The 24,103-nt window shown below is 33.0% G+C and overlaps 1 protein-coding gene across 1 annotated transcript in view; it reads left to right on the forward strand.

The window, feature by feature from the left end:
• LOC126745936 (rhodopsin) overlaps positions 1 to 24,103 on the forward strand; it is a 40,799-nt gene that overhangs the window by 3,651 nt on the left and 13,045 nt on the right. Inside the window, exons 2-6 of the mRNA XM_050454002.1 lie at positions 12,996 to 13,076; positions 13,147 to 13,301; positions 13,364 to 13,508; positions 13,560 to 13,773; positions 13,828 to 13,975. Coding sequence (XP_050309959.1) covers positions 13,013 to 13,076; positions 13,147 to 13,301; positions 13,364 to 13,508; positions 13,560 to 13,773; positions 13,828 to 13,975 — 726 coding nt within the window. The 5' untranslated portion in view covers positions 12,996 to 13,012. The remainder of the gene's footprint in view (positions 1 to 12,995; positions 13,077 to 13,146; positions 13,302 to 13,363; positions 13,509 to 13,559; positions 13,774 to 13,827; positions 13,976 to 24,103) is intronic.

Raw genomic sequence — 24,103 nt, forward strand, 5'->3', positions numbered from 1 at the left:
TAAATCCTAAAAATATTTCTTTAATTTCTGATTAATAAATGTATTTAATAAGTATTGACATTTGTTCTTTTTTCGATAAATCTTTGGTCTCGTCGGCTAAGACTGAATAAAATTTAGCTTCGCTAATTTCATCTCTTGCAGATTGCAGAACTTCATTAGAAAGTATTTGCAGTATTTGAAGTATTGAGATTTTTTTTTTAAACAAAGGATTGTGATTAGCGACAAACTCCGTTAATTCCAAAAAGTTTCCTTTATTTGCACTCTCAGTGGATTCATTGTGGCCCCTTTGTGCAATTTCTAACTTACAAGTTAATAGAAGAATTTCGGCTAGTGTTTTAATGTAACACCGATTGTCTTCAATAAGTTCTTTGTTTTTATTTTTAATTAAATTTTCTACGCCACCGACGGAAGAAGATCTTTTAAATTCATTATATTTTAGCAAACATTCTTTATGTGCCAATGAGTTGCTGTGTGCAGTAAACCCGCTATTAGTTTCCATAGCCTTTTTCAACACGATGGAGCCCCGCCTCATTTTAGTCGCCGAGTGCGTAATTTCTTAGACAGTCGTCTTCCTGATCGTTGGATTGGCAGAGGAGGACCTTAAGTTTGGCCACCGAGGTCACCAGACTTAAATCCACTGGATTATTGCCTCTGGGGGTGGATGAAAGCTCTAGTGTACGAAACACGAGTAGAAACCGTAAAAAAGAACTATTGTGGAGTTTGGACAAATTTTGGATGCTTCAAAAATTATTAAAAACATCCCTAAGCAATTAAACGTGCAACACGAGCGCTTAACAAAAGTGATGCAGCTTGCCTTGAAGCTGGTGGGGGTATTTTCAAAAACATTTTAAGTTAGTGGAAATTTGATTTTTTACTAGTATTTGTTTGTGTTGCTTTTAAAATAAAATCTCTTTCAAAAAAGCTTCAGAACCGATTATTTTAGAAACGGTTGAGAATCGGAATAAAACATATGGTTTAATTTATCTTATTTTGACCTTCTGAATATGTGGACAAAATATTATCCTTTCCTCCCGAAACACCCTGTATATGATTATGAATAAGTTTTTAATATTATTACTATTTGGTCGATATAGATAAATTTGAAGGTTAGTAACTTAATTTTTTAACGAACATTTAGGGATAGAAGATATGCATCTTACCATTGCTTAACTTTTATTAAGTCTTTTCTTTCGCACATTTCTCATCAGTGACTTCTAATCAGCATCAAACCACAAGATTGATGTATTGTCAGCTAATACTGTAAAGTGTCTCTTAATGTCCAGATAACAAGTCATTGGTCTATTTAAAAAATAATATAGAAAAAAGTACATTACCCTGAGTATGTTTTATTGAGCGTACATAAAAAATTACCCAAGGATTTAATAATTTGCTTTCTACCTGATAGGAAAGATCTGAACTAGTCAAGGGGAAGACCTCTAAAACAATACTTGAAGAGTTACGATAGTATAGTTCAGTTCAGAGATCTATTAGAATCTTTGATGTACCGCAAATAGTCCGTGTGCCGGTGTTGCTTGTATTGTCACACGACATGCATGTTTAAATCGCAAAATTTTATGTGGAAAGAGTCATAAAGTAATATTCTAAGCGATATTTAATCATTTCATTAAATAAATAAATGTTTTAAGCATTTTTTTAAGAATTTATACATTTGATTCGTAAAATTTGACTACATGCGCCCACGTACTATTTTGTTAAATGCCTGACCTTAGTCATAGCCACTCAAGCGTGAAAAGTTGCACAGGTCCGGCCTTAAAATTTATTTGTATTTAAAACTTTATTATTCGGGATTTTTGGGTCTAGTTTTATTAAGTTAGAAATTCAGGATAGTTGATAGCAAGATAATATTTAATTTAAATATAAGATTTAAGTACGTTAAATGAGTTTAACCAAAAATTTTAATTTCATAAGTATAGTTTTTAGCGCCATCAGTCCCTTATAACAAGTCAAGTTTCTTTGCTTTGCAATATGTCAAGTTGGAATAATGTATTGACTACTGACTACTGTTAACCCACTGCATAGCTTTCATCAAATAGTATTAAACAATTTTAACACTGCTTTTCCTGTTGTCAATATTAAGAAACGAAATAGAAAACCTTGGTATACTAAGGGTTTACGAGTATCTGGGAAAAATATGCGCTCCCTTTTTTACATTAGGAAATACGCTATGAACAATGCAACATTTTTAAATTATTATAACAGATACCGCAAGATTTACAGAAACTCAATCAGAATGGCTAAGTGGACCTACTTTCAAAGGAGGATAAATAATTCCTCCAACAGAGCAAAAGAGTCTTGGAAGATTTTAAATGAGCTTAGGGGCAAAAATAATGTCTTGGTTATTCCAAGTACCTTAGATTCCAATGTCCTCAATTCCTTCTACTGTGATATTGCTAGTAACCTTGCAGCCAATCTCTCACAAAAAATAGATCCCAGGAGCTATCTCAGCAATGTGGTAGTAGCCGAATCTTTCTTTTTTGCCCCCACAAGTGTAGAAGAGCTTAAACAGTTAATGGTTAATATTAAGAATAAGAGTTCATCAGGTTGGGATGGGCTTTCTCTTAAAATATTTTCTGTTTTACCTCTTGTTACTTTGCAAGTCTTGGCCGAGTCAATTAACTTTTCATTTATGTCTGGAGTTTTCCCAGAGTGCTTAAAAAGAGCAATGATTGTTCCTCTTTACAAGGATGGCGATCGCGACTGTCCTTCTAACTTTAGACCTATAGCGTTATTGTCTACTTTAGCCAAGATAGTGGAACGGCTCGTTAAGGTGAGGATGGTTTCATTTTTAAATAGGTTTGGCCTATTGAGTCTTCAGCAGTTTGGCTTTCGTGAGTCTGTGAGCACAAATGACACTATCTTTAGCTTTCTAGAGCACCTGTACAACCGACTGAATGTTGGTGAAGTTGCAGCAGCGGTATTCTGTGAGTTGTCCAAGGCATTTGACTGCGTGAGTCACAGAGTGCTGCTGATGAAACTAGAGCTCTATGGTTTCAGAGGAACTGCCCTTGAGTGGTTTCGTTCCTACTTATCAAATCGTGTCCAGACTGTCAAATTTAATGGGGGTATCTCTAAGGAACTTAATATAAATGTGGGTGTTCCTTTGCTTGGTCCTTTACTTTTTCCCATTTATGTGAACGATCTGCCACAACTGCAGGTAACTGGCAAATTTACATTGTTTGCCGATGATACCATTATCCTCTGGCACGATTCTGATGTTTCTCAAATGGAGGCCAATATACGTGCAGATTTGTTTAAAATAAAAGCCTGGTGTGATGCAAAGTTTTTGACATTTAATGTTTCCAAAACAAATATCCTTAATTTTAAATGTAATACAAATGATATATGTTTAAATAATGAAGCCATCACCATGCCACCGTTCAGTAAGTTTTTGGGTCTTTCCATAGACAAGTTCCTTAAATTTGAAGACCATATTGTGAATGTATGTAGAAAAGTCTCATCAGGCTGCTACGCCCTAAGGGTTATTGCCACCAGTCTTAATTTCTCCATCGCCAGATCTGCATACTTCGCGATTATCGAGTGGCACCTTCGATATGGAATTTGCTTTTGAGGTTCATGTTCAAATTCACTTTTTAGTTCAGTGTTTGTACTCCAGAAAAGGGCCATTGGACATCTATGTGGGGCCAAGCCTCGTGACTCATGTCGCCCGCTTTTTGTAAGTCATAATATTTTAACCCTGTGTTGTATTTTTATTTTGGAAACAGTTTGCTTAGTTTTTAGAAAATATAAACAGGAACTCCACTTAAGAAGCCACTATAATACGCGACAAAATTATTTGTTAAGGCTACCCATTCCTCATTTTGAACTTGTCCGTAACTCTATCATATATGGAGGTAGAAAGCTGTTTAATAAACTGCAACTAGAAATAAGACAACTTAAGACTGAAAAAAGCCTACGTACGAGGACGAAAATATTTCTTGCTAGTAAAGCGTACTATAGTTAAGGTGAATTTTTTAACGATTAGCATTTAAGTATTTTTCAAAGTTTTATTTTATTTTAAATTAGTTTCTCGTTTTTATTCCTTTAATGTACAGTCTATTGGCTTTGTCTACAACTTCTATATTTATATTGACAATAAAGCATTTTTGAGTTTGATGAGAGAATAGGTGATACGAATTACTTAGGCCCATTTATTCTGTGGATTAAGGCATTAAATAGTTACTTTTTGACACAAAAGTGTAAAATGTTTTGGTTTGTCTTCAAATTTTATATATTTCCTTTTTTTGGGAATTGAGATTTATTTTTACATGGTGGTGATTATTAATGCGGATTTTAGCTGCCATATTCAATGTCATTTATTATAGTTTTTTTTAATTAATACATATTATGATATATTATTATAATAATATACTCATGAAAACCCCCCATCTCTATATTTAGTATCAACTTCTTTTGATAAAAAGTAATTATGTAGTCAGAAAATTGGAAGTATATTTTTTAAAATAAACTTTCACATTAAAAATCATCTAGCTGTCTATACTTTATGCGTTTAAAAGATACAAGTTTTACTTATAAACAACAACACACTTTACATCCTGAATGTAATATTTATTAATTTGTTTGCCTCGTATTTAGTTATTATGCATATTAGGAGAGATTAGATAAAAATTAACAAAAATAAATGCTTATACTAAAAACTAAAAATCTTATACAAAACACTACATTTTAAGTATACTGGATCCTAAAACTACAGTGAGGATACTAAATACTTTTATAAATTTACCCACTCTTTTGAATCTGGCCCAAAAAGTTAATACAATTTTTTAAATTCTGTTTTTTTGCCATTGTTCTTTAGCAGTTTCTTCCATTAAGGAAGGAAACAGTTTCTCTGTTGCCGCCATGGATTCCAACTTCATCTCGCACATCAGCATATGGATACTAAAGCATTACATTATATATACTTTATTGTGTCGCTGAAGGACAAACAGGGGCAGTAAGCTGAAAAAAACAAAACTTTAAACTTGTTTAATTAATAAAAATAGGATTTTCTTACTATGGAAAAAAGGGACTTTTTTTCCAGAGAATGGAGGAAGAAGCAGTCTTCGTTGTGTCGCTGAAGGACAGCAGGGGTAGTAAGCTGTAAAAAACAAAATTTTAGACTTGTTTTCTTATTAAAAACAGAGTTTTTCTTACCATAGCAAAAAAGGGTTTTTTCCAGAGAATGGAGGAAGAAGCAGTCTTTATTGTGTCACTGAAGGACAACAGGGGCAGTAAGCTGTAAAAACACAAAATTTGAGACTTGTTTTATTAATAAAAATATGGTTTTCTTACTATGGCAAAAAAGGGACTTTTTTCCCAGAGAATGGAAATCATACATCAATCATAAATGTATCATATCATGTTTCGGCTAAATAATATATGGATCTTTCTTCCTCCCAATTTTTTTTAATTTTCCTCAAATATTCTTTACACCACCTGACAATTCCATTACAGCAGCTCTTTTGTTAACCATCTTAAGCTTAAATCCAAGTTTTATCAGGTATCTCCGCAAGGTTGAGACTGAGAAATGTTTGTCCCTTGCCGATAAGATGTCTCTATGGTCAGAACCTCATTGTTTTTGTATTTAGAATACACACCTTTCCTTAGCAATTTGGCAATATCTGTGTCAAGTCCCTTTGATTGTCCTGCATCTTTCCTTTTTATTCTGTCTTTAATCCTTTTTTTTACAGGCATATTGTACTATAAGGAACCCCTGTTAAAAACGCTGTTTTTTGCAAAGCACTACAATCATTTGTGAACTGAGAATCATTCCTTAGATTATTATAGATATTTAGATAAATTTGTTTGGCGTATGTACTTAAACAATTACGTTTTAAAACTGCTTGATTTCCTCTGTAGCTTCTACTTCCCTTGCTTCTTTTTGCTTCCTCAATACTAGAAAATGAACTATCAGAACTATGTCAGTCTAAATCACTGTCCAGATCACTCTTATTGTTTTTATCACAAATGTTATTGTCTTTCTTGTACACCCACGGTCTCCATAAGCCCGCACAAACACTTTCCTCTTCAGTTGGCAAATTTTCCTGCCTATTTTCCCAGGGTCAAAACATTTTAAGGTCTTTAGGTATAATACCAAAACAAATCCACAAACACAAATAAAAAAACACACTTCCTCACAGTAAAAACTGCAAAAAATTTAGACGAATACAGGCCAAATTCTAAATTCTTTACTTTCATAAACGTGTAAAAAGCATAACCGGCAAAACACATCAAATAATAACCTCACATGGCCCCCCTCCCAACTATTAAAGGTGATAGACCCATCCAACAACTATTTTAAAGGCGATAGACCCATCCTTAAAGATCTCTTTAAAAACACGTCGAAAGTAATACAAAAACTTCATAATTATCAAGGGACAATCGTCGTCATAAACGTAGAATAATACATTTAACACTCTAATGAAGTACGTTAAAAAAGTTCATAAACGACAATACTATTTATAAATTTAAAGCATAATCAGTTAATAATCAATACTTATCATGTAAATCTTTTTTGACGACGTCACTTGTAAAGATTACTTGTATCTGTGGAATCAACAATGTGAACGAGCAGCGTTGCGATGTTGTTCTCTTTTTCTCTATTATTTACGTTATCATATGGACGTTATCTACACTCAATACCTTTGTATTTTGACTTCTTTATAGAGTATCTTATCATATTTTATGAAAAAAAAATGTATACTATTATTATAAAAAATATAATATAATAGTAATAGTATTATAAAAAATAATACTATTTATTTTGCACCAGTCAAAAAGGGTGACAAATTTTTATGATATTATAAAGTGTGTGTTTTTCTTGCCATTTCTACATAGGCATTTGGCATCGAGATATTGCAAGCGAACAAACTGCCCATAGTTCCACGGCAATGCTAATTCTAGCCTATTAATGTCCTAAGTGAAATTTAGTTTAGTTTGTTAATGACCACACTACTGAAAATTTATACTATCTTACACACAATTAAATCTAATGCAATGGGGGTTGATTTGATAAATTTAAAAATGTTGCAAATTTGTAGTCCTTTTATAGATACTATTATTATGCATAATATAAATTATATAATTGGGACTGGTGACATTCCAAACCGCAATTGGTATCCCACTCCCAAAAGTCAATAACCCAACGGACTTTTCTGATCTAAGATTAATCAGTATCGAACCAACTTTGTCAAAAGTTATAGAAAAAGCTCTGTATAATCATTTTTTTTTTCATTTTATGGAAATTAAAATAATTCCACATTTTCAATACGGATTCAGAAAAGATTTTAGCACAGCCTCAGTGTTGGCGTCCGTTCTTGACAGTATTATAAAAGCATTCGATAAGGATCTTGTTAGTACTTTGATTCTGCTTGATTTTTGTAAGGCATTTGACAACTTAGATCAGGTGATTAAACTTCTCAGATCTTTTCAGAGATAGATCTCAGAAAGTCAGCCTGCATGACTTCGTATCCAGCAGTATATCAATTAAGTCGGGAGTTTCTCAAGGAGCCATTCTGTCTCCTGTATTATTTATTATTTGCACCATCGACATATTAACAGCTGCGTTTTTTTATAGCACGTCGGCATATGCTGATGATACGCAAATATATTTTTCTTTTATTCAGAAAAATTTACAGGAGGCGGTGCAAAAGATAAACGCGGATCTTAACAAAATTAATTTACTCTCTTTTTATCATAATCCTAGCTTAAATAGTAAAACGATGCTTGTAGGGCAAATATTTCGGTTCTTGCTCTTCTTTGAGATTCTTGAGATTGAAAAGAACAAGAAGCGAAATATTTGCCCTACAAGTATCAAATCTAACTTTGCAAGACATGTTTATACTAACAACCACAGTTTTAATCCAGCTACTGACTTAAACCTTTTACATTTCTGCCGGAAAAGCAATAAACTTGATCTGTTGGACATACTCGAAATAAATAAAGCTACACAAAACAACCACCATTAGTGTGTTAATGATCAATACATCATTCTTTTACTCACTTTTTCAATTCACTGTGTCTTAACTCTTCATAGTCTCTTAATACATCGTTTCTTGCCCTTTACAATTTCTTTTATATCGTGTAGTGGAGCGAAATAGGCCATGAATTGTTTAAAAAAAAATTGTTGGCATACAACCAGATAAAATGTCTATATTATTATAAAATATATTAGTGAGCATCCGAAATGACGATTTACGATAGTTTTTCGTGGTCGAGAGATTTTTTATTTAGAAAAATATAAATTTGGGTAAATTCGAAAAATGCATATTTTCAGCTTCCACGCATAATATCTCTAAAACGGAGAAAGCTAGGAGATAAATTTTTTCACCAAAATAAAGCTCATTTATTACACTTTCTAGCAGATGTATAGATTGTCAAACCGTATTTTGCTTTATATGTTTTAAATGACGTTCAATGGCTGACGTCACAAAAAAGTACTGTAAAATTTCACTAAGCGACAAACTTTTTTATTTCTAACTTTTTTCATATACATGCTAAGAAGCAAATTAAGAAAAAAAATCCAAAAAGTTATTAAAGCAAAACGTTTTTATTTCTGACAAATAGTTTTTTTGTTATGAATTTTACAAAGCCGCGAAATTAAAAAGCTTAAAAATATTTGCTGAGGTTATAGACGCAGCCGTAATGGTTTTGGATCGAAGCGACGCGACGGCTCCTGCCGGCCGGCGGAACTGTGACGAGTCTTTTTTTCCGTGCTTAGTTGATACAATGTTACACCTAAAATATATGTATATTTCTGATATAAGATGATTTTTTCATGCTATTTTAGCAGACCAATTTATTATATTAAGAGAAGTCCATTTTTTTAAAACTAAAAGTACAAAAATAAAAGCAATACATTTTTTTAATTCTCGTAACAAATAAGGTATAGCTTGTTTTTAGAATTCAGCCTCTTCTTCGTCGTTTTCAGATAACTGCATTTCATCTATTACCTCTTTTTGATTGTTGCACTGCGCTTACAACCACATTGGTCAAAATATTTTAGACCCTCTTTAATGCAGGTGCATTTTGAATTGATGCACTTCTTATCCGAGCAGCACAAGTTCAACCCTTGCCTGATAAATTCGGGCTTTGGTTGTTGCTTTGAAAAGACTGGATTCCAGTATTCGTTTTCCAGGATCCAACCATTATATTCAGGATCATTATTAGAGCCCAACTTTGCTACGTTACTATTACACCAGATTCTTACCTACGTGCATACACCTAAAATTGTATGATAAAAATAATAAAATAAAATTTTGTGTTAATAATTTAAATGATTTACTCACCTAAGAAAATGCTGATAAAAGGCCGCGTTAGTTGGTGGCAGTTCTGATGATGGCTTATTGGTCGTTGTAGCCATACGCAAGCGTAATTCATTAAGTGTTGTTATATTTTTATCTTTATTTTTATATATCAACAACACATATTTTGTAGCCAGCTCTAATGCGTTATCCTCTGGAAGAAGGGGTAATATTGTCAAATCTTTGAGTGTAAGAAGATTCTTCTTTAAGATGTCAAATGCGGTTCTTTTCCCAACTTTATAAAATGCACTAGTTGTGTCACATCCAGTTAAGCAGTGCATGGACAAAAAACAGGAACAAAGTTCTTGTCCTAGAATTTCAACAACCATATTTATTGAAACATATCGTCGTTTCGCACCGTGTCCCAATTCGATCAATAATTCAACTAATTTTAATGCAGTCAAAGAGCAATAAAAATGAATCAATAAAATGAACACATCTGTATCTATAGATTTTATCAGAATTCGTTGACTATATTGCGATTCGTACACTGTATGTAAAATCATCCGTGTATCAGCTTCTTCTTGATTGCTATATAAGTCCTTCAAATATTGCTCAGGAATGCTTTTGGTCAACAAAATAACTTTTTCATGGTCTTCAAATTCTCCAGCAATTATTAAATCCTCACCGTTTAAAAGATTTGTGGAGCTATTTTAAGTCAAATATTCGGTAAGGAATATTAACAACGATCTTTTATTGCGGACTGATTTTAACAGATCTCGAAATGCACCAACTTTTCTTGTTCCAATTATATTAAATTGTGCTACATCAGATTCTCCACGTCTAATTCTTTCAGCTGATTTAATGGAAGAAATTTTGTAAGTATCAAAAACTATGGTGATGCGTGGTGCCTGACATTCTCTTCATGTCATTACTGTTCTCTGAATCTGAACTTGTGTTATCTGTAAACCTATTTGAACAAGATTCTTCGTTTTGCAAATATTTTTCTTTTGTTTGTGTTTTTTGCCTTGGCGGTATGACGTGACATTTCTTTGAGAAATATAAACACTGTAACATAATTTATGATAAACCGCATCATATGCAAATAAATCCTCATAATTGGCCACTTTAGAAATCATTTCAATGTCACCCCGTTCTTTAGCCGCATTCATAACCCTTCGATGTGTAGTTTTTCCCGAACCTACAAGATTTATAGTCTTTATGATTCCATATAATAATATATTACTCGCGGAAAAAAAATCATGAAACCTTAACCAAACTTAAAATAAATAATTACCTGTTTTTCTTTCTTTCTTGTTCCACTTTTATTGCAAATAAAACACATGGTTCGGATATTAATTTATTATTATTTTAGTATTAGGTGTAACAACTTTAATATTTTGTTGACTGGTATAGCTTTGACGGCAACTAACGTGATACTTTACTTTACAAGTTCCGTTTAAAATGTCATTACGTTTAGCCAAAATTTTTTTACCGCAATCGTCATTTCGTTTCTCAGCGCTACTAATAATTGATAACAGACCCTGCACTCTTGGATTTTACACCACAAATTTGTCCTTGTCACTCACAGGTTTTTCACAAATAATACACTCCATCTGTAAAAATGTTAAAAAGAAACCAAATCTAATTTACTAAAACACGCGCAATAAATCCAACTACACTGCTATACAGTATTCAGTCAACTGAGCTGGAAGGCCCAAGTACGATACAAACCAAAAAAACACAAACAATACAAATAATAGAGAAATGCATGCATCGCATTTCCAATAATTATGCCGCTAGCACGGGTTGGGGAGGCACGCTGCGAGAGTTTTTCATAGATAGCGCGGTCTTGGAAAATTCATTGCAAAAAAACCATTCACCAGAAATTAAAAAAAATTACTTCAAAAACTTTTTAGTTATGTTGTCTTAATTTGCTTCGCAGCATGTATGTGAAAAAAGTTAGAAATAAAAAAGTTTGTCGCTTAGTGAAATTTTAGAGTATTTTTTTGTGACGTCAGCCATTCAACGTCATTTAAAAAATAAAAAGGAAAATACGGTGTGACAATCTATATATCTGTTAGAAAGTGTAATAAATAAGCTTTATTTTGGTGAAAAAATTAATATCCTAGCTTTGTCCGTTTTCGAGATATTATGTGTAAAAGCTAAAAATATGCATTTTTCGAATTTACCCAATTTATGTTATTTTTCTAAATAAAAAATCTCTCGACCACTAAAAAATATCGTAAATCGTCATTTCGGATGCTCACTAATATACTTTATAATAACATAGGCATTTTATCTGGTTGTACTCCGATTTTTTTATCTCGCGAAATAAGCGACTTTTTGCCTCTGTTTCGCTGCACTAGTGCTGATCTGTTGCTTTCGTTCTTCACAACGTACGAATAATTATGTTAACCGCGCCATCTAATATGTTCTCTATGAACCTTCCGCTTTCCTCTTGCTTTTACCAAAAAATTGTAGTAACACACCATCAAGTACCATGGTACTTTTAAGACTTCTCCCATAGATGTCACCTACGTTTAAATTTAGAATATATATTTTTTAACAGTCAACAACAGAATGTAAATAAATAAAATAATAAAAAACAATAATAATAAATAGAGGGTTTTTTGATATGGAATCAAACCCTGGGGTGTATATCTAATACCAATTGTATATAATACCTTTGGTTGTACCTTATATTAATTTTATAAGTTTTTTCTGTTTTAAGACAAATAGACGTCTTTTGTTCGAAACTATTTCCTTTTAGTACCCCTGATAATGGACGCCACTGTCTCCGAAAGATGTAGGGAATTTTAAACAACTAAATGTTTAATAAATAAGTGGAGGGAGACTGTGGGATTTTAATTTTACCTTAATCAACATTATTATTATTATTAAACGGCAGTCGCACTTCCCCCTGGAGAAGAAAGGAACATTCACTTATCCTAGATATCTCAGATATCAGAAGGATGTAGCTCTAGTATATAGCGTAATGAATGTTCCATCATTACTCATCTGTCCAGAATGCTGTGGCAAAGTTTAGATTAACGAGAGATGAATAAAAAATATCTTATGTGATCTTTGTGTTATATTTCAAGTTCTATTTTATTTTATGGACGTGTTTATAAACATATATCTCGTGTAGGTTTTTAATATACAAATATTATTAAAATAATAAAAATAGGTAACAAAATAAATAAAACAACTTTTGTTTTATTCTTATATATAAAATCGACTATTTCTCACCAAATTTTAAAAGTAGGTCTCACAGGCCGGGGATAGTAAAACTGTAATTTTTAGCAATGCTAGTTTTACACCTTTACATCCCATTAAGGAATTTAAAATTAAATAAAAAATTATAATACTCATTAATTTTTTCAAATACCCTAAATTTTAACTTAAAATGATTTCTATTGCCTTGTTATAACAGTAAAAAATACATGAAATTTACTTTATATATCATCGCATAATATATAAGCGTTAGCAGGATTCTGGAACTGTACGATAAGCGAACGAAAAATCGAACGTTTTTTGGAATTAGCCAGCCGATATCAGATCAATAGTCAATATGAATTCTAAAATTAATTATTATGTCCAGTATAATCTACATTTTTGACACCTTAATTATATTTATTATTCTATATTTTTTCCATTTTCCTCGATCTTTGTATTTATTTTTTTAAACCACTTGTTGAAGGTTTTGTAATGATATTTTTTGTTTATTTTCAGTTTAATCGGGTAACACAATGTCTGTGATAGGAGAGCCAAACTTTGCCTCATGGGCAGCCCAACGTGCCGCGGGCTTTGGTGGTAAGTCTACCTTAATGCTAACGATATTTTCTTAATACTACCGACTAATAATTTATCAATACCTTATCAGGTAATCTTACTGTCGTGGACAAGGTGCCACCTGAAATGCTTCATATGGTAGATGCTTACTGGTACCAGTATGCGCCCTTAAATCCCTTGTGGCATGGGATTTTAGGTTTTATGATTGGTGTGTTGGGCTTCATCTCCATTATAGGAAATGGCATGGTAAGGCATTTTATAAATGGCATGGAAATAGCATTTTATATTTATTTATAAATATATTTTAGGTGATTTATATCTTTACAGGAACAAAGGCACTAAGAACACCCTCCAATTTATTAGTGGTTAATCTGGCTTTTTCAGATTTTCTTATGATGGTAACCATGTCACCTCCTATGGTCATTAATTGTTACTATGAAACTTGGGTTTTAGGTAAGCAATAAAATATAATAAGTAAGTCTCATTTAAGTACAACATTTTTAGGTCCTTTCTTCTGTGAGCTCTATGGAATGTTCGGCTCTCTTTTTGGGTGCGGTTCTATCTGGTCCATGGTCTTTATCGCTATGGATCGATATAATGTCATCGTAAAGGGACTTAGTGCTACGCCCTTAACAAAAAAAACTGCAATGCTTAGAATCTTGTTGATTTGGGTGATGGCTATTGGATGGACCATTGCACCTCTCTTCGGATGGAACAGGTAGAGCTCAATATAAATTAATCACTATTAATACTTTACAATTTTTTTTACCAGATATGTCCCTGAGGGAAATATGACTGCTTGTGGAACCGATTATTTGTCAAAGGATATACTCAGCGTCAGTTACATCATAGTCTATGCTTCTTTTGTATACCTCTTGCCACTATTGCTAATTATTTATTCTTACTGGTTTATTGTTCAGGTAAGGGAGAAGAACTATTTACAATGTAAACGAACACAAGTCTAAATGCACAGTAATTGCTTTCAGGTCCTTTGAGGAGCTTTCTTAAAAGACAACACAAGATTTTTATATGTTTCCATTATAATGCATAATTTCCATTATATTGCTGCTAAAAAATTATGTAAAAAACAAACAGGAAACAAACATAGCTTAAAAATTAAGTTATCCTAAAATGCAAACACTTTTTCTAAAGGTGATCTATACTTGCTTAAATAAGAGCGTATATTAAAAAAGAGAAATGACATGGTTTGACATAATCCATTTGCAGACATTGGCAACTACTTTACGGCCAAGTCAAGATTTGTAGCAGTAATGCTATTTTGCGTCTAATCTCCTGTTTCAGTTCTAGATGGTTATCCGCGTTTTTCTAATAGAGTCTACCCTTGATATAGCTCCGAACAAAGAAATCAAAAATCACAGTTAATTCACAAGGTCAGTAATTGTAGACACCATAGAAGTTAGATAGCACATCTGGATCAAAAGGCACAAAAAACAGTCACCTTTGTATTGAGTACTTTTTTGTTCCAACAATCTGTCTGGATTTTCCAATTGTTAAATACAGTTATCATAAGCCCTCAACTTAAAAATGTGCTTCATCACTAAAAAATATTTTTATGCTTGTAATTGCGAAAGCTTATTTAAAATTCCCTGTATAGTAGAATAGGCAAACAGTTGCAATGTTGTACTACTCTTATAAACATGCCGCGGGGTTTTGATATTAATTATGTATCTAGTTTATAAATATTAATAAATAAAATATAATCACCTTATTTTAGGAAAATATACACTTGCTTAAGACTAGATACACAATTACTTTTAAAATATTGTGCGTGTGTCTATATAATCATGAGTTGTTAAATATAAGCAGAAAATGGTTTTTGTCATACAACAAAAAAGTAAAAAATTCGAATATACACATATGAAAGAATAATATAATATAGTAAATTATCCTTTATTCTGCCAGAAATCTTTTTAAAAGTTTAGTAGCTCCGAGTTAACTTTTCGTTTAGTCTCATTAATTGATTAATCTCATCGCTCTAGTTGTTCTTAGTGGAGCATGAATATTGGTTTTTTTTAAGTGGCTCTGAAGCTTCAGATTTCCCATGTAGGATATTGTAAAAAGTAATAAGATCCCTCCTCTTATGGCGGATAGTGATGGGGGCCATATGTAGCATATCAAGTATATCTGCATCATTGTAATTATCAAAGATATTCAATTTATATGCAATTTGTTTTAAAAATTTGTGTTCAACTAGTTGAAGAGCATCAATATGTACCCCATGTAAAGGATACCACACACAGGAGGCATACTCCAGATTAGGACGGACCAGGGCATAGTAGAGTGTTTTCAAAGCAGCAATACTTGTGAAGTCTTGAGTACAAAACCAAGCATCCAGAAAGCCTTATTGATAACACTATCTAAGTGATGAGAAAATTGTAAGCTTGTATTAAAAGTGACACCCAAATCCTTAAAAAGAAGAGCTCTTTCAAGGGTATAGCGACCGATCTTGTAGTCAAAATTAATAATATTTCTAGAATGACAAAAGGTCATTATTTTACATTTAGCTGGATTAAGTTCGATACCATTTCCTTCACACCAAACTACCAAATCATTTAGATCGTATTGTAATTTGTCACAATCATCAGGGGACTCGATTATACAACTCAATTTAAGATCATCGGCAAACATCAAAAATAGGCAGCTAAAGAAGCATTCATTTACATCATTGATAAAAATATTAAAAAGAAGTGGCACGAGATGAGAGCCTTGAATAGTTTTAGAAAGACAATTACCAATTTTAACAATCAGTCTACGATCAGATAAATAGCTCTTAAAATAGGATAATAAAGGTTCATCAATACCAATCATTTTTAGTTTAAGCAACAAAATATTGTAAGGTACCTTGTCGAATGCCTTGGAGAAATCTGTGTACATTGTATCCACTTGATATCCCTTCTCCAAGGCATCCAACAAAAAGTCTACCTGAGTAAAAGTAGATTTTAAAACGTAGATTTGCGTGGTCTAAATCCATACTGCTGATCAGTTAATAGAGGTTTACTGAAAGTAAAACTGAAGTTAGAACATTTTGTTATTTCTTAGTACCTTCAGGAATATGTTCTAAATTTGATTATATATTTTGAAGACAATATTTTTTTAAGCTGCGGTTCAATGCACTAGAATTGATAAAGTCATTGATTTATTTTTTGCAAATCTAGTTGCTATTGAGTGGGTTGATGTATTAACGTTAATTTTCGGGCTTCTAATTAATTATTTTAAATATAATTTGGTAATGAAATAATTATTGGAATAATAACACGGTAGGATGTATTATACAGAATGTTCCGTTGATCATCTTGCAAAACTTTTAGGGTAGACAGAAAACGAAAAAAAAAAGTTCATATGAACATGGATCCGAAAATGCTTTCTCAGGGAGCTAGAGCTCTTTGAAGATAACCTTTAAATATTAGTTTTCGTTTTATAGCTTCGGAACTACTTTAGCTACCGCAACCAATTTTGGGACATAAATTATTATTAATACGTTTATTCTTTTGAACCAACTAAAAAAAAATAATTTTAACCAGGGGCGTGGAAGCCAGTGGGATATTTGGTAAATTTAGCCTTATTTCTCCAAGACGCATTATGATACTCTATGTCTTTCGCATAAAAAAGTTGCTCTCAGCAAAAATCGATAAATATCACCGTTTTTGAAAAAATTGAAAAGAGTAAATTAAGATACAGCATCATAATTAATCATTTTATTAATAATGCTAAAGTTCGTTTGCCGCAAAATGATAGTAATAGGATGCGTTCTATTTTTTTTACGGGTTGCGGCTTGTTTCTACCCTAGGACTGTATTAGGAAAATTTAATTAAATCTATTTATGGGTCATATGGGTGAATTTATTAAATTTTAAGCATTTATAAGGGTTGAAAGTATTTTTGATATGGTATATAAATTTATGTAATTTTTAAAACTACTTAATTGCGCAGTTTTGTGGGACGTCCAGCAGAAGGTTAGAGAATGCAGAAAGCTAGTTCGAGAATTAATTAGTCCTGATTAATTCTCGCCTGTTAACATGCACTATCACTTCTCGGCATATAAACATTAATATTATTACTAAAATAATTAATTCTGGTGCTGTATCCTAATTTACTTTTAGTCAATTCTTATAAAAACGGTGATATTTAGAGACTTTTGCTGAGAGCACCTTTTTTTATGCAAAAGGCATAGGAGCATCATAATCTGATACCCAAATGGACAGAAATTGAAGTCTTACAGAAATGGGGTCAAATTTTCCAAATATCCCTTTGTTTTCCACGCCCCTGGTTAAAATTATTATTCTTTAGTAGGTTCAAAAGAATAAACGTACTAAAAATAATGTATGTCCCAAAATTGATTGCGGTAGCTAAAGCAGCTATGAAGCTATAAAACGAAATCTAGTTTTTAAAGGTTATCTTCAAAGAGCTCTAGCACCCTGAGGAAGCATTTCCAGACTCATGTTCATATAAACTTTTCTTTTTTTTTGACGTTTCCTATCTACAGTAGTGGCCAAAAGTAGATAGGCAAAGTATTACTTTCATTTTGTTTAAAGATTTACCCACAGGTCCCCTAGTTTTTAAATTATTGTTATTTGTAAGGCGGTCTATAAAAAGATACCAAAAAATTTCAGTTAAATATTTTGCTTGCTATCAGATAAAGCAATAATATAAGCAGATATAACTGGTCAAAAGTAGATAGACAAAAACAATTTTGGAATTATTTTTTTGTCTAGATATTTATAAAATAAAATTAGTATAGTATTGCTTCTCTTTAACTCAAGGTGCAACATGCCACGCGGAATTAGATTCTCTCTTGATTTAAGACAACGCATTATTAATGCATATAGCGCGGGTGATCGTCAAATTGATATTGCTCGTAGATTTGATGTTAAAAGAAAAGCTGTTTGGGCAATTATTAAAAGATATGAAAGGACAGGATCATTAGAGCCAAAAAATAAATCTGGTCGACCAAAAAAAATTAACATCAGAGCTGTACGCAAATTAAAACAAATTAGCCAGAATAACCCTTTCATGACTTCTCGTCAAATTCAGATAGAATTACAGGCTCTAGGAATTTGTAATGTGTCCTCAAGGACTGTAAGACGAAGGTTGGTAGAAGAGAATCTATTCGCACGTAGGCCAGCAAAAAAACCATTGCTTTCAAAAAAGAACCGCTTAGCTCGATTGGAATTTGCCCGTCAGCATATACACTGGACAAAGCATGAATGGAAACGTGTTTGCTGGAGCGACGAATCGAAGTTTAATTTGTTTAATTCCGATGGAATTCAATATGTTAGACGTCTTTCTGGCCAGCGTTTGAATCCCAAGTACACAAAACCCACAGTTAAGCATGGAGGTGGATCAGTGATGGTTTGGGGTTGCTTCTCAGGTTATGGAATGGGCCCGTTACATCGCATAGAGGGCATAATGGACAGGTTTATGTACAGGGATATTCTCAGAGATGTTATGTTGCCCAATGTCGAAGACAATTTACCATTGAGATTCCAATTCCAGCAAGATAATGACCCAAAGCATTCCTCCAAAATTATGAAGCAATTTTTCGAAAAAGAAAAATACCAGTTTTAAAATGGCCATCCCAGTCACCTGATCTTAATCCCATCGAAAATTTATGGGAAATTGTAGATCGTGATATTAGGGATATAAACTATTCAAATAAAGGTGAATTTTTCAAACGGTTGCAACAGAAATGGAAAAATATTGGTTTTAAACTCATAGACAATCTTATTGAATCAATGCCACGTAGATGTCAGGCTGTAATAGATAATAATGGGTATGTTGTTCATAATATAGTTAAATATTATAGAATTTTTATTTCCTTTGATTTTTTTTAAAAACCATTTGTCTATCTACTTTTGGCCATTACGGTACCTTAGAAGTCTGTAACATGATCAACATAATATTTTTTTTAATCCTAAATATTTTTTGAAAAAAATATATTCATAATATTTTTCTATTAAATTTTAAAAGCATTCAGGTCTTACTGACAGCCTCCCAAATGCAAATTTCATATTTAGTAATCGATTCTGCAAACCTTTATACAGTGCGGCTCTTAATTGCCCCTCCCCCGTTCTCTTATCTTTTAAATGCGTTTATATAAAAACTTGAAATTTTTCACACATCATTAGCAACCTAGATACTACTTTTCGGTCACTAGCTTATTTTTCAAACCTTCAAAATGGCGCGGGACGGCTGTTCGAATTATTGACTCAATTATTTATCGGCGTAATTTCAAGAGACCAGAAGAAATGCAAGCTAAGCAATAGAAAGGTCCGCGGCGAGACACTCGGTTTATTTTTCTTTCTTTTTCTAAGAACTGTTTGTGTAGGCAAAGGGGGATCGCGGTCGTTGTCACGTAGAACCGTTTTTTGTCGTTGTGTTTTAATTTTTTTATGTAGTCAGTATAAATTAGACCTTAAGACTAAGCGGAGCGCTGGGTTCTTCTTAATTAAATGACGTAAAATTGGTCAGAACTTTTTTGATTTAACACACCTAACGCAATACTACAAGTGGCACACAAGTGGTTGCGTAAAAGTGCGTTTACGCGCAAAACATGGTCCTTCGAGCCGGATAAAACCTTATAAACTCGGATAAAACCTGGATAATCTGGATAACCTCAAAAACCCCATCAGAGGAACCAGCCGAAGACTATTAAGGTCAGTTTAGTCCATACTATACTCCTGTGAAGCAAGCCATTTAAACCAAGAAGCCTATTTACCCTATAAGCCGAACTTTTAATCTATAATTAAACCACTCAAACTTAAACTTGGTTTAAAACGGTTTCTCATAATAACCCTTATCAATCATATTTTATTTTATAACCTACATTCATTTTATTTTTAAATCCTACACTTATTTTTGAACCTATATGTTGCTTAGCCATTTTATGGTATACACTATCCACTATTCTGTAACCCAAGTAAGCAAATATTTTTATTTGTTTTTTGAAAACCTACTCTAATATTTTTATTTTTTAAGCCAAGCCTAATCTATATTTTATTTATCCTATAATCTATTTTATAATATTTATTAATATTATAATTTTAATTTTTTTTTAATTTGTTTTAATAATTATAATATGGATCCAACCGAGGCTCCAACCCAAGAGCAAGTCTTAGAACAATCCAAAACCGAATTAAAGTTTTTAATATCACGTCGTGGGCATGTAAAAGCTTCACTTACAAGATTTAATTCATTTTTAAATAGAATCTCGAAAGATGAGCTTAACCTTCCTGATACTTTATCACAAATCGAAACACGTATTAGTGTTATACAAAACACTATTAATAAATTTGAACAGCTTCAATCTAGTATTGACCATCTTTGTATTCAGCATGACTTACCTGAACAAAATTTACAGGATAATGTGCGAGCTGAATTCGAAGAGCAATACTATACAGTTTTATCTAAAGGTAGATTGTCATTAGAAACTAGTAGGAATCTCGCAAGCTTGGCAAATCAACCACCCCCTACAAATTCCTGTAATCATTAACGAACCTCGAGCCCAAAACTTAACCAATAATTTTCCAGCAAAATTGCCTCCTATTACTATACCAGAATTTTCTGGCACCTATGACAAGTGGAGGCAATTTTACGAAACATTCGAATCACTTATTGATAAAAATACTACCCTATCCAATGTGCAAAAATTCTACTATCTACAAACAGCCTTAAAAGGTGACGCATTCCAAACTATAAGCTCTCTTAATGCGTCCGATAGCAATTATACTATAGCCTGGGATCTTTTAAAACAAAGATATGAGAATAAAAAAGCCATAGTGCATGCGCACGTCAAGGCAATTTTTAATCTTTATTCTGTGAAGGATGATTCTCACACAAGCCTTCGCAAGTTTTTGGACACCTTTCAGAAGCATTTTCGTTCCCTAGAAAAATTAGATGAACATGTTTTCCATTGGGATACGTTACTCATATTTTTATTAACATCCAAATTAAATTCCATTACTCGCAAAGAGTGGGAAATATTCTCAAAAAATAAAGATAAACCATCAATAACTGATTTTATTCAGTTCTTAACAGAAAGATGCCAATTACTTGAATCCATTGATATAAAATCTAATATGAAACAAGAGCGGCATTATGACCGAACTGTTCAAAATAAAACCCATTCGCATGTATCTACTTCACTTAATCAGTGTCCTATGTGTAAGGAAAATCATTTAATTTGCTTATGCAAAAAATTCATAGACTTACCCACCAGTTCTCGCTTTAATGAAGCCAAACGCTTTAACCTGTGTATAAACAGTCTTCGACCTGGACATGCTACAGCTGAGTGCAGGTCTCTTCACTCCTGTAGGTATTGTCAAAAAAGACATCATTCCTTACTTCACAGTAACAATGGCAATTCGAATTTTCATTATCAAACCCAAAACAAACAACAGGATACTCTCAACCCTCAAACACATAATCGACAGCCTCAAACTAACCGTAACCATTATTCCTCTCATCAAACTAATGAACAACCTAATACCGTGACACAGCTCGCGACATATGAAACCAATAACCTCCAAAATCATCCTTATTCTCCAGAAGCGAGCGGAAGTTACCATTCACATTCCTTACCCCAATTACACCACCAAGTTTCTAATACTAGTGTTTATAAAACAAATCAATCAAACTCATCAATCTCGCCTAAAAATTCCCAAATTATGGGTCAAAAGGTGATTCCTGCTATAAATGAAGCAGGCAGCAGTCAGTCTAATATATCCATGCCAAACTATACATTATCATGTGCTACCGCAAAACCAAATAAATCGGTTTTGTTAGCCACTGCCCAAGTATATATTTTTGACAAAAATAATTCACCTATCCTTTGCAAGGCACTTTTAGATGGGGGATCCCAATCCAACTTTATAACCAAAAATCTATGTAACAACCTAAATCTTGCATCTGAAAAGGTCAATATTCCAATTTCTGGAATAAATCCCGGTATAACTTTTATAAGTCAGCGCATAAACATAAATGCCTTATCAATCCACAAAAAATACAAATTTAAAATGTCAACCCTAGTAATAGAAAAAATAACAGAAACGCTGCCTCAGCAATCTATTGACCCAGCATTATTATATATTCCTGATGATTTGCAATTGGCTGATCCATACTTTTATGAGTCATCCGATATTGATCTGCTCATTGGAGCAGAGCTTTTCTATGATTTATTAATGTCCGGGCAAATCAAAACAGATAAAAACAATCCAATTCTCCAACAAACTAAACTAGGCTGGATCATTTCTGGACCTCTTTCCCTGATTACTTTAAAACAAACCCATAAGCAATGTTTTCTTAATACTGTTAGCAATAATGACCTATACCAGCTCTTGAAAGGTTCTGGAAAATTGAGGAACTTCCAGCTAACTATGCAATAAAATATTCTTTGGAAGAGCTGGAATGTGAAACACATTTTACCCGTACCCATTCTCGTACTCATTCCGGCAGATTTCAAGTCAATCTTCCATTAAAAACCAATGTAAACAATTTAGGAGACTCTAGGGACTCGGCAATAAAAAGATTTCTTGCCCTAGAGCGAAAGCTTGATAAAAACCCCGAACACAAAAAATCCTATACTAACTTTATGCAAGAATATCAAGACCTTGAGCACATGACCAAGGTCGATCCTAATAAAGTTGAAGCATATCCCATTTACTACCCTCCTCATCACGCCGTAGAAAAATCTGACAGTTTAACAACAAAACTTAGAGTAGTTTTCGACGGCTCAGCAAAAACCTCATCTGATATTTCTCTAAACGATACACTCAAGGTCGGCCCCACCATTCAAAATGATCTATTTTCCATTATTATTCGTTTTAGGCAGCATAATTTTGTTATTACAGGTGACATTGCTAAGATGTACCGCCTCATAGGTAGGTACTCATAGATCCATCACAAAGGTGTCTTCAGCGAATAGTTTGGCGAGACAATATGGAGGATGAACTTAATCATTTTGAACTTAACACGATAACCTATGGTACATCCAGTGCCTCATTTTTATCCACTAGATGTCTTCAACAAATCTCTATTGAATGTAAGCCAACTTTTCCCAAAGAAAGTCATGTATTGGCAAACGACTGTTACGTAGATGATGTTATCACGGGCGCCCAGACCGTTGATGAAATCATAGCCATAAGAATAAATCTAACCTCGATTCTTAAAAAATATCAGTTTGAACTAAGAAAATTTGCTTCTAACGATGCTAATGTTTTATCACCCTTAAATAATCAAAACCCAAAGGATTTTTTATTAAATGACCCCCAAGGTTCTAAAACTCTAGGAATCTTATGGGAACCCGAATCGGATAACTTCATATACAATTCACACGCAATAACCTTAAAAAATGATATAACAAAACGCTCTATTCTTTCCATCATATCCCAAATCTTCGACCCTTTAGGTTTATTAGGGCCCATAATAGTGCAAGCTAAAATACTGCTACAAAAATTGTGGCTACTAAAAATCTCTTGGGACGACCCTGTTCCCAATGATTTATCTCGAATCTGGATTAACTTTACTAAACAACTATGTGAAGCTATTTCATTAAAAATTCCCAGACAAGTAACCTCAAGTAACCCAAAAAACATTCAATTGCATGGATTTTGTGACTCATCTATCAATGCCTACGGTGCCTGTATTTACGTTAGGTGTGAAGATCTTAATGGTAAAATAATCATAAATTTATTATGCGCCAAGTCTCGAGTGGCGCCTCTTAAAGTTATTTCTTTACCTCGACTCGAACTTTGTGGGGCACTCTTATTAACCAAACTAATGAAAAAGGTCTGTGCTATTTTAGATTTATCCATAAATAAAATTTTCTACTGGACAGATTCCACGATTGTCCTATGTTGGCTTAGTTTAGAGCCCCGTAACCTGAAGACCTTCGTAGGGAATAGAATTTCCGAAATTCAACAAACATCTGATACAAATAATTGGTATCACATAAAGTCCTCACAAAATCCAGCTGATCTTATCTCTCGAGGCGTTGTGGACCAATGAATTAAAAATTAATCCATTGTGGTGGCA

The sequence above is a fragment of the Anthonomus grandis genome, chromosome 16, assembly GCF_022605725.1.
Source record: "Anthonomus grandis grandis chromosome 16, icAntGran1.3, whole genome shotgun sequence".
NCBI lineage: Eukaryota > Metazoa > Arthropoda > Insecta > Coleoptera > Curculionidae > Anthonomus > Anthonomus grandis.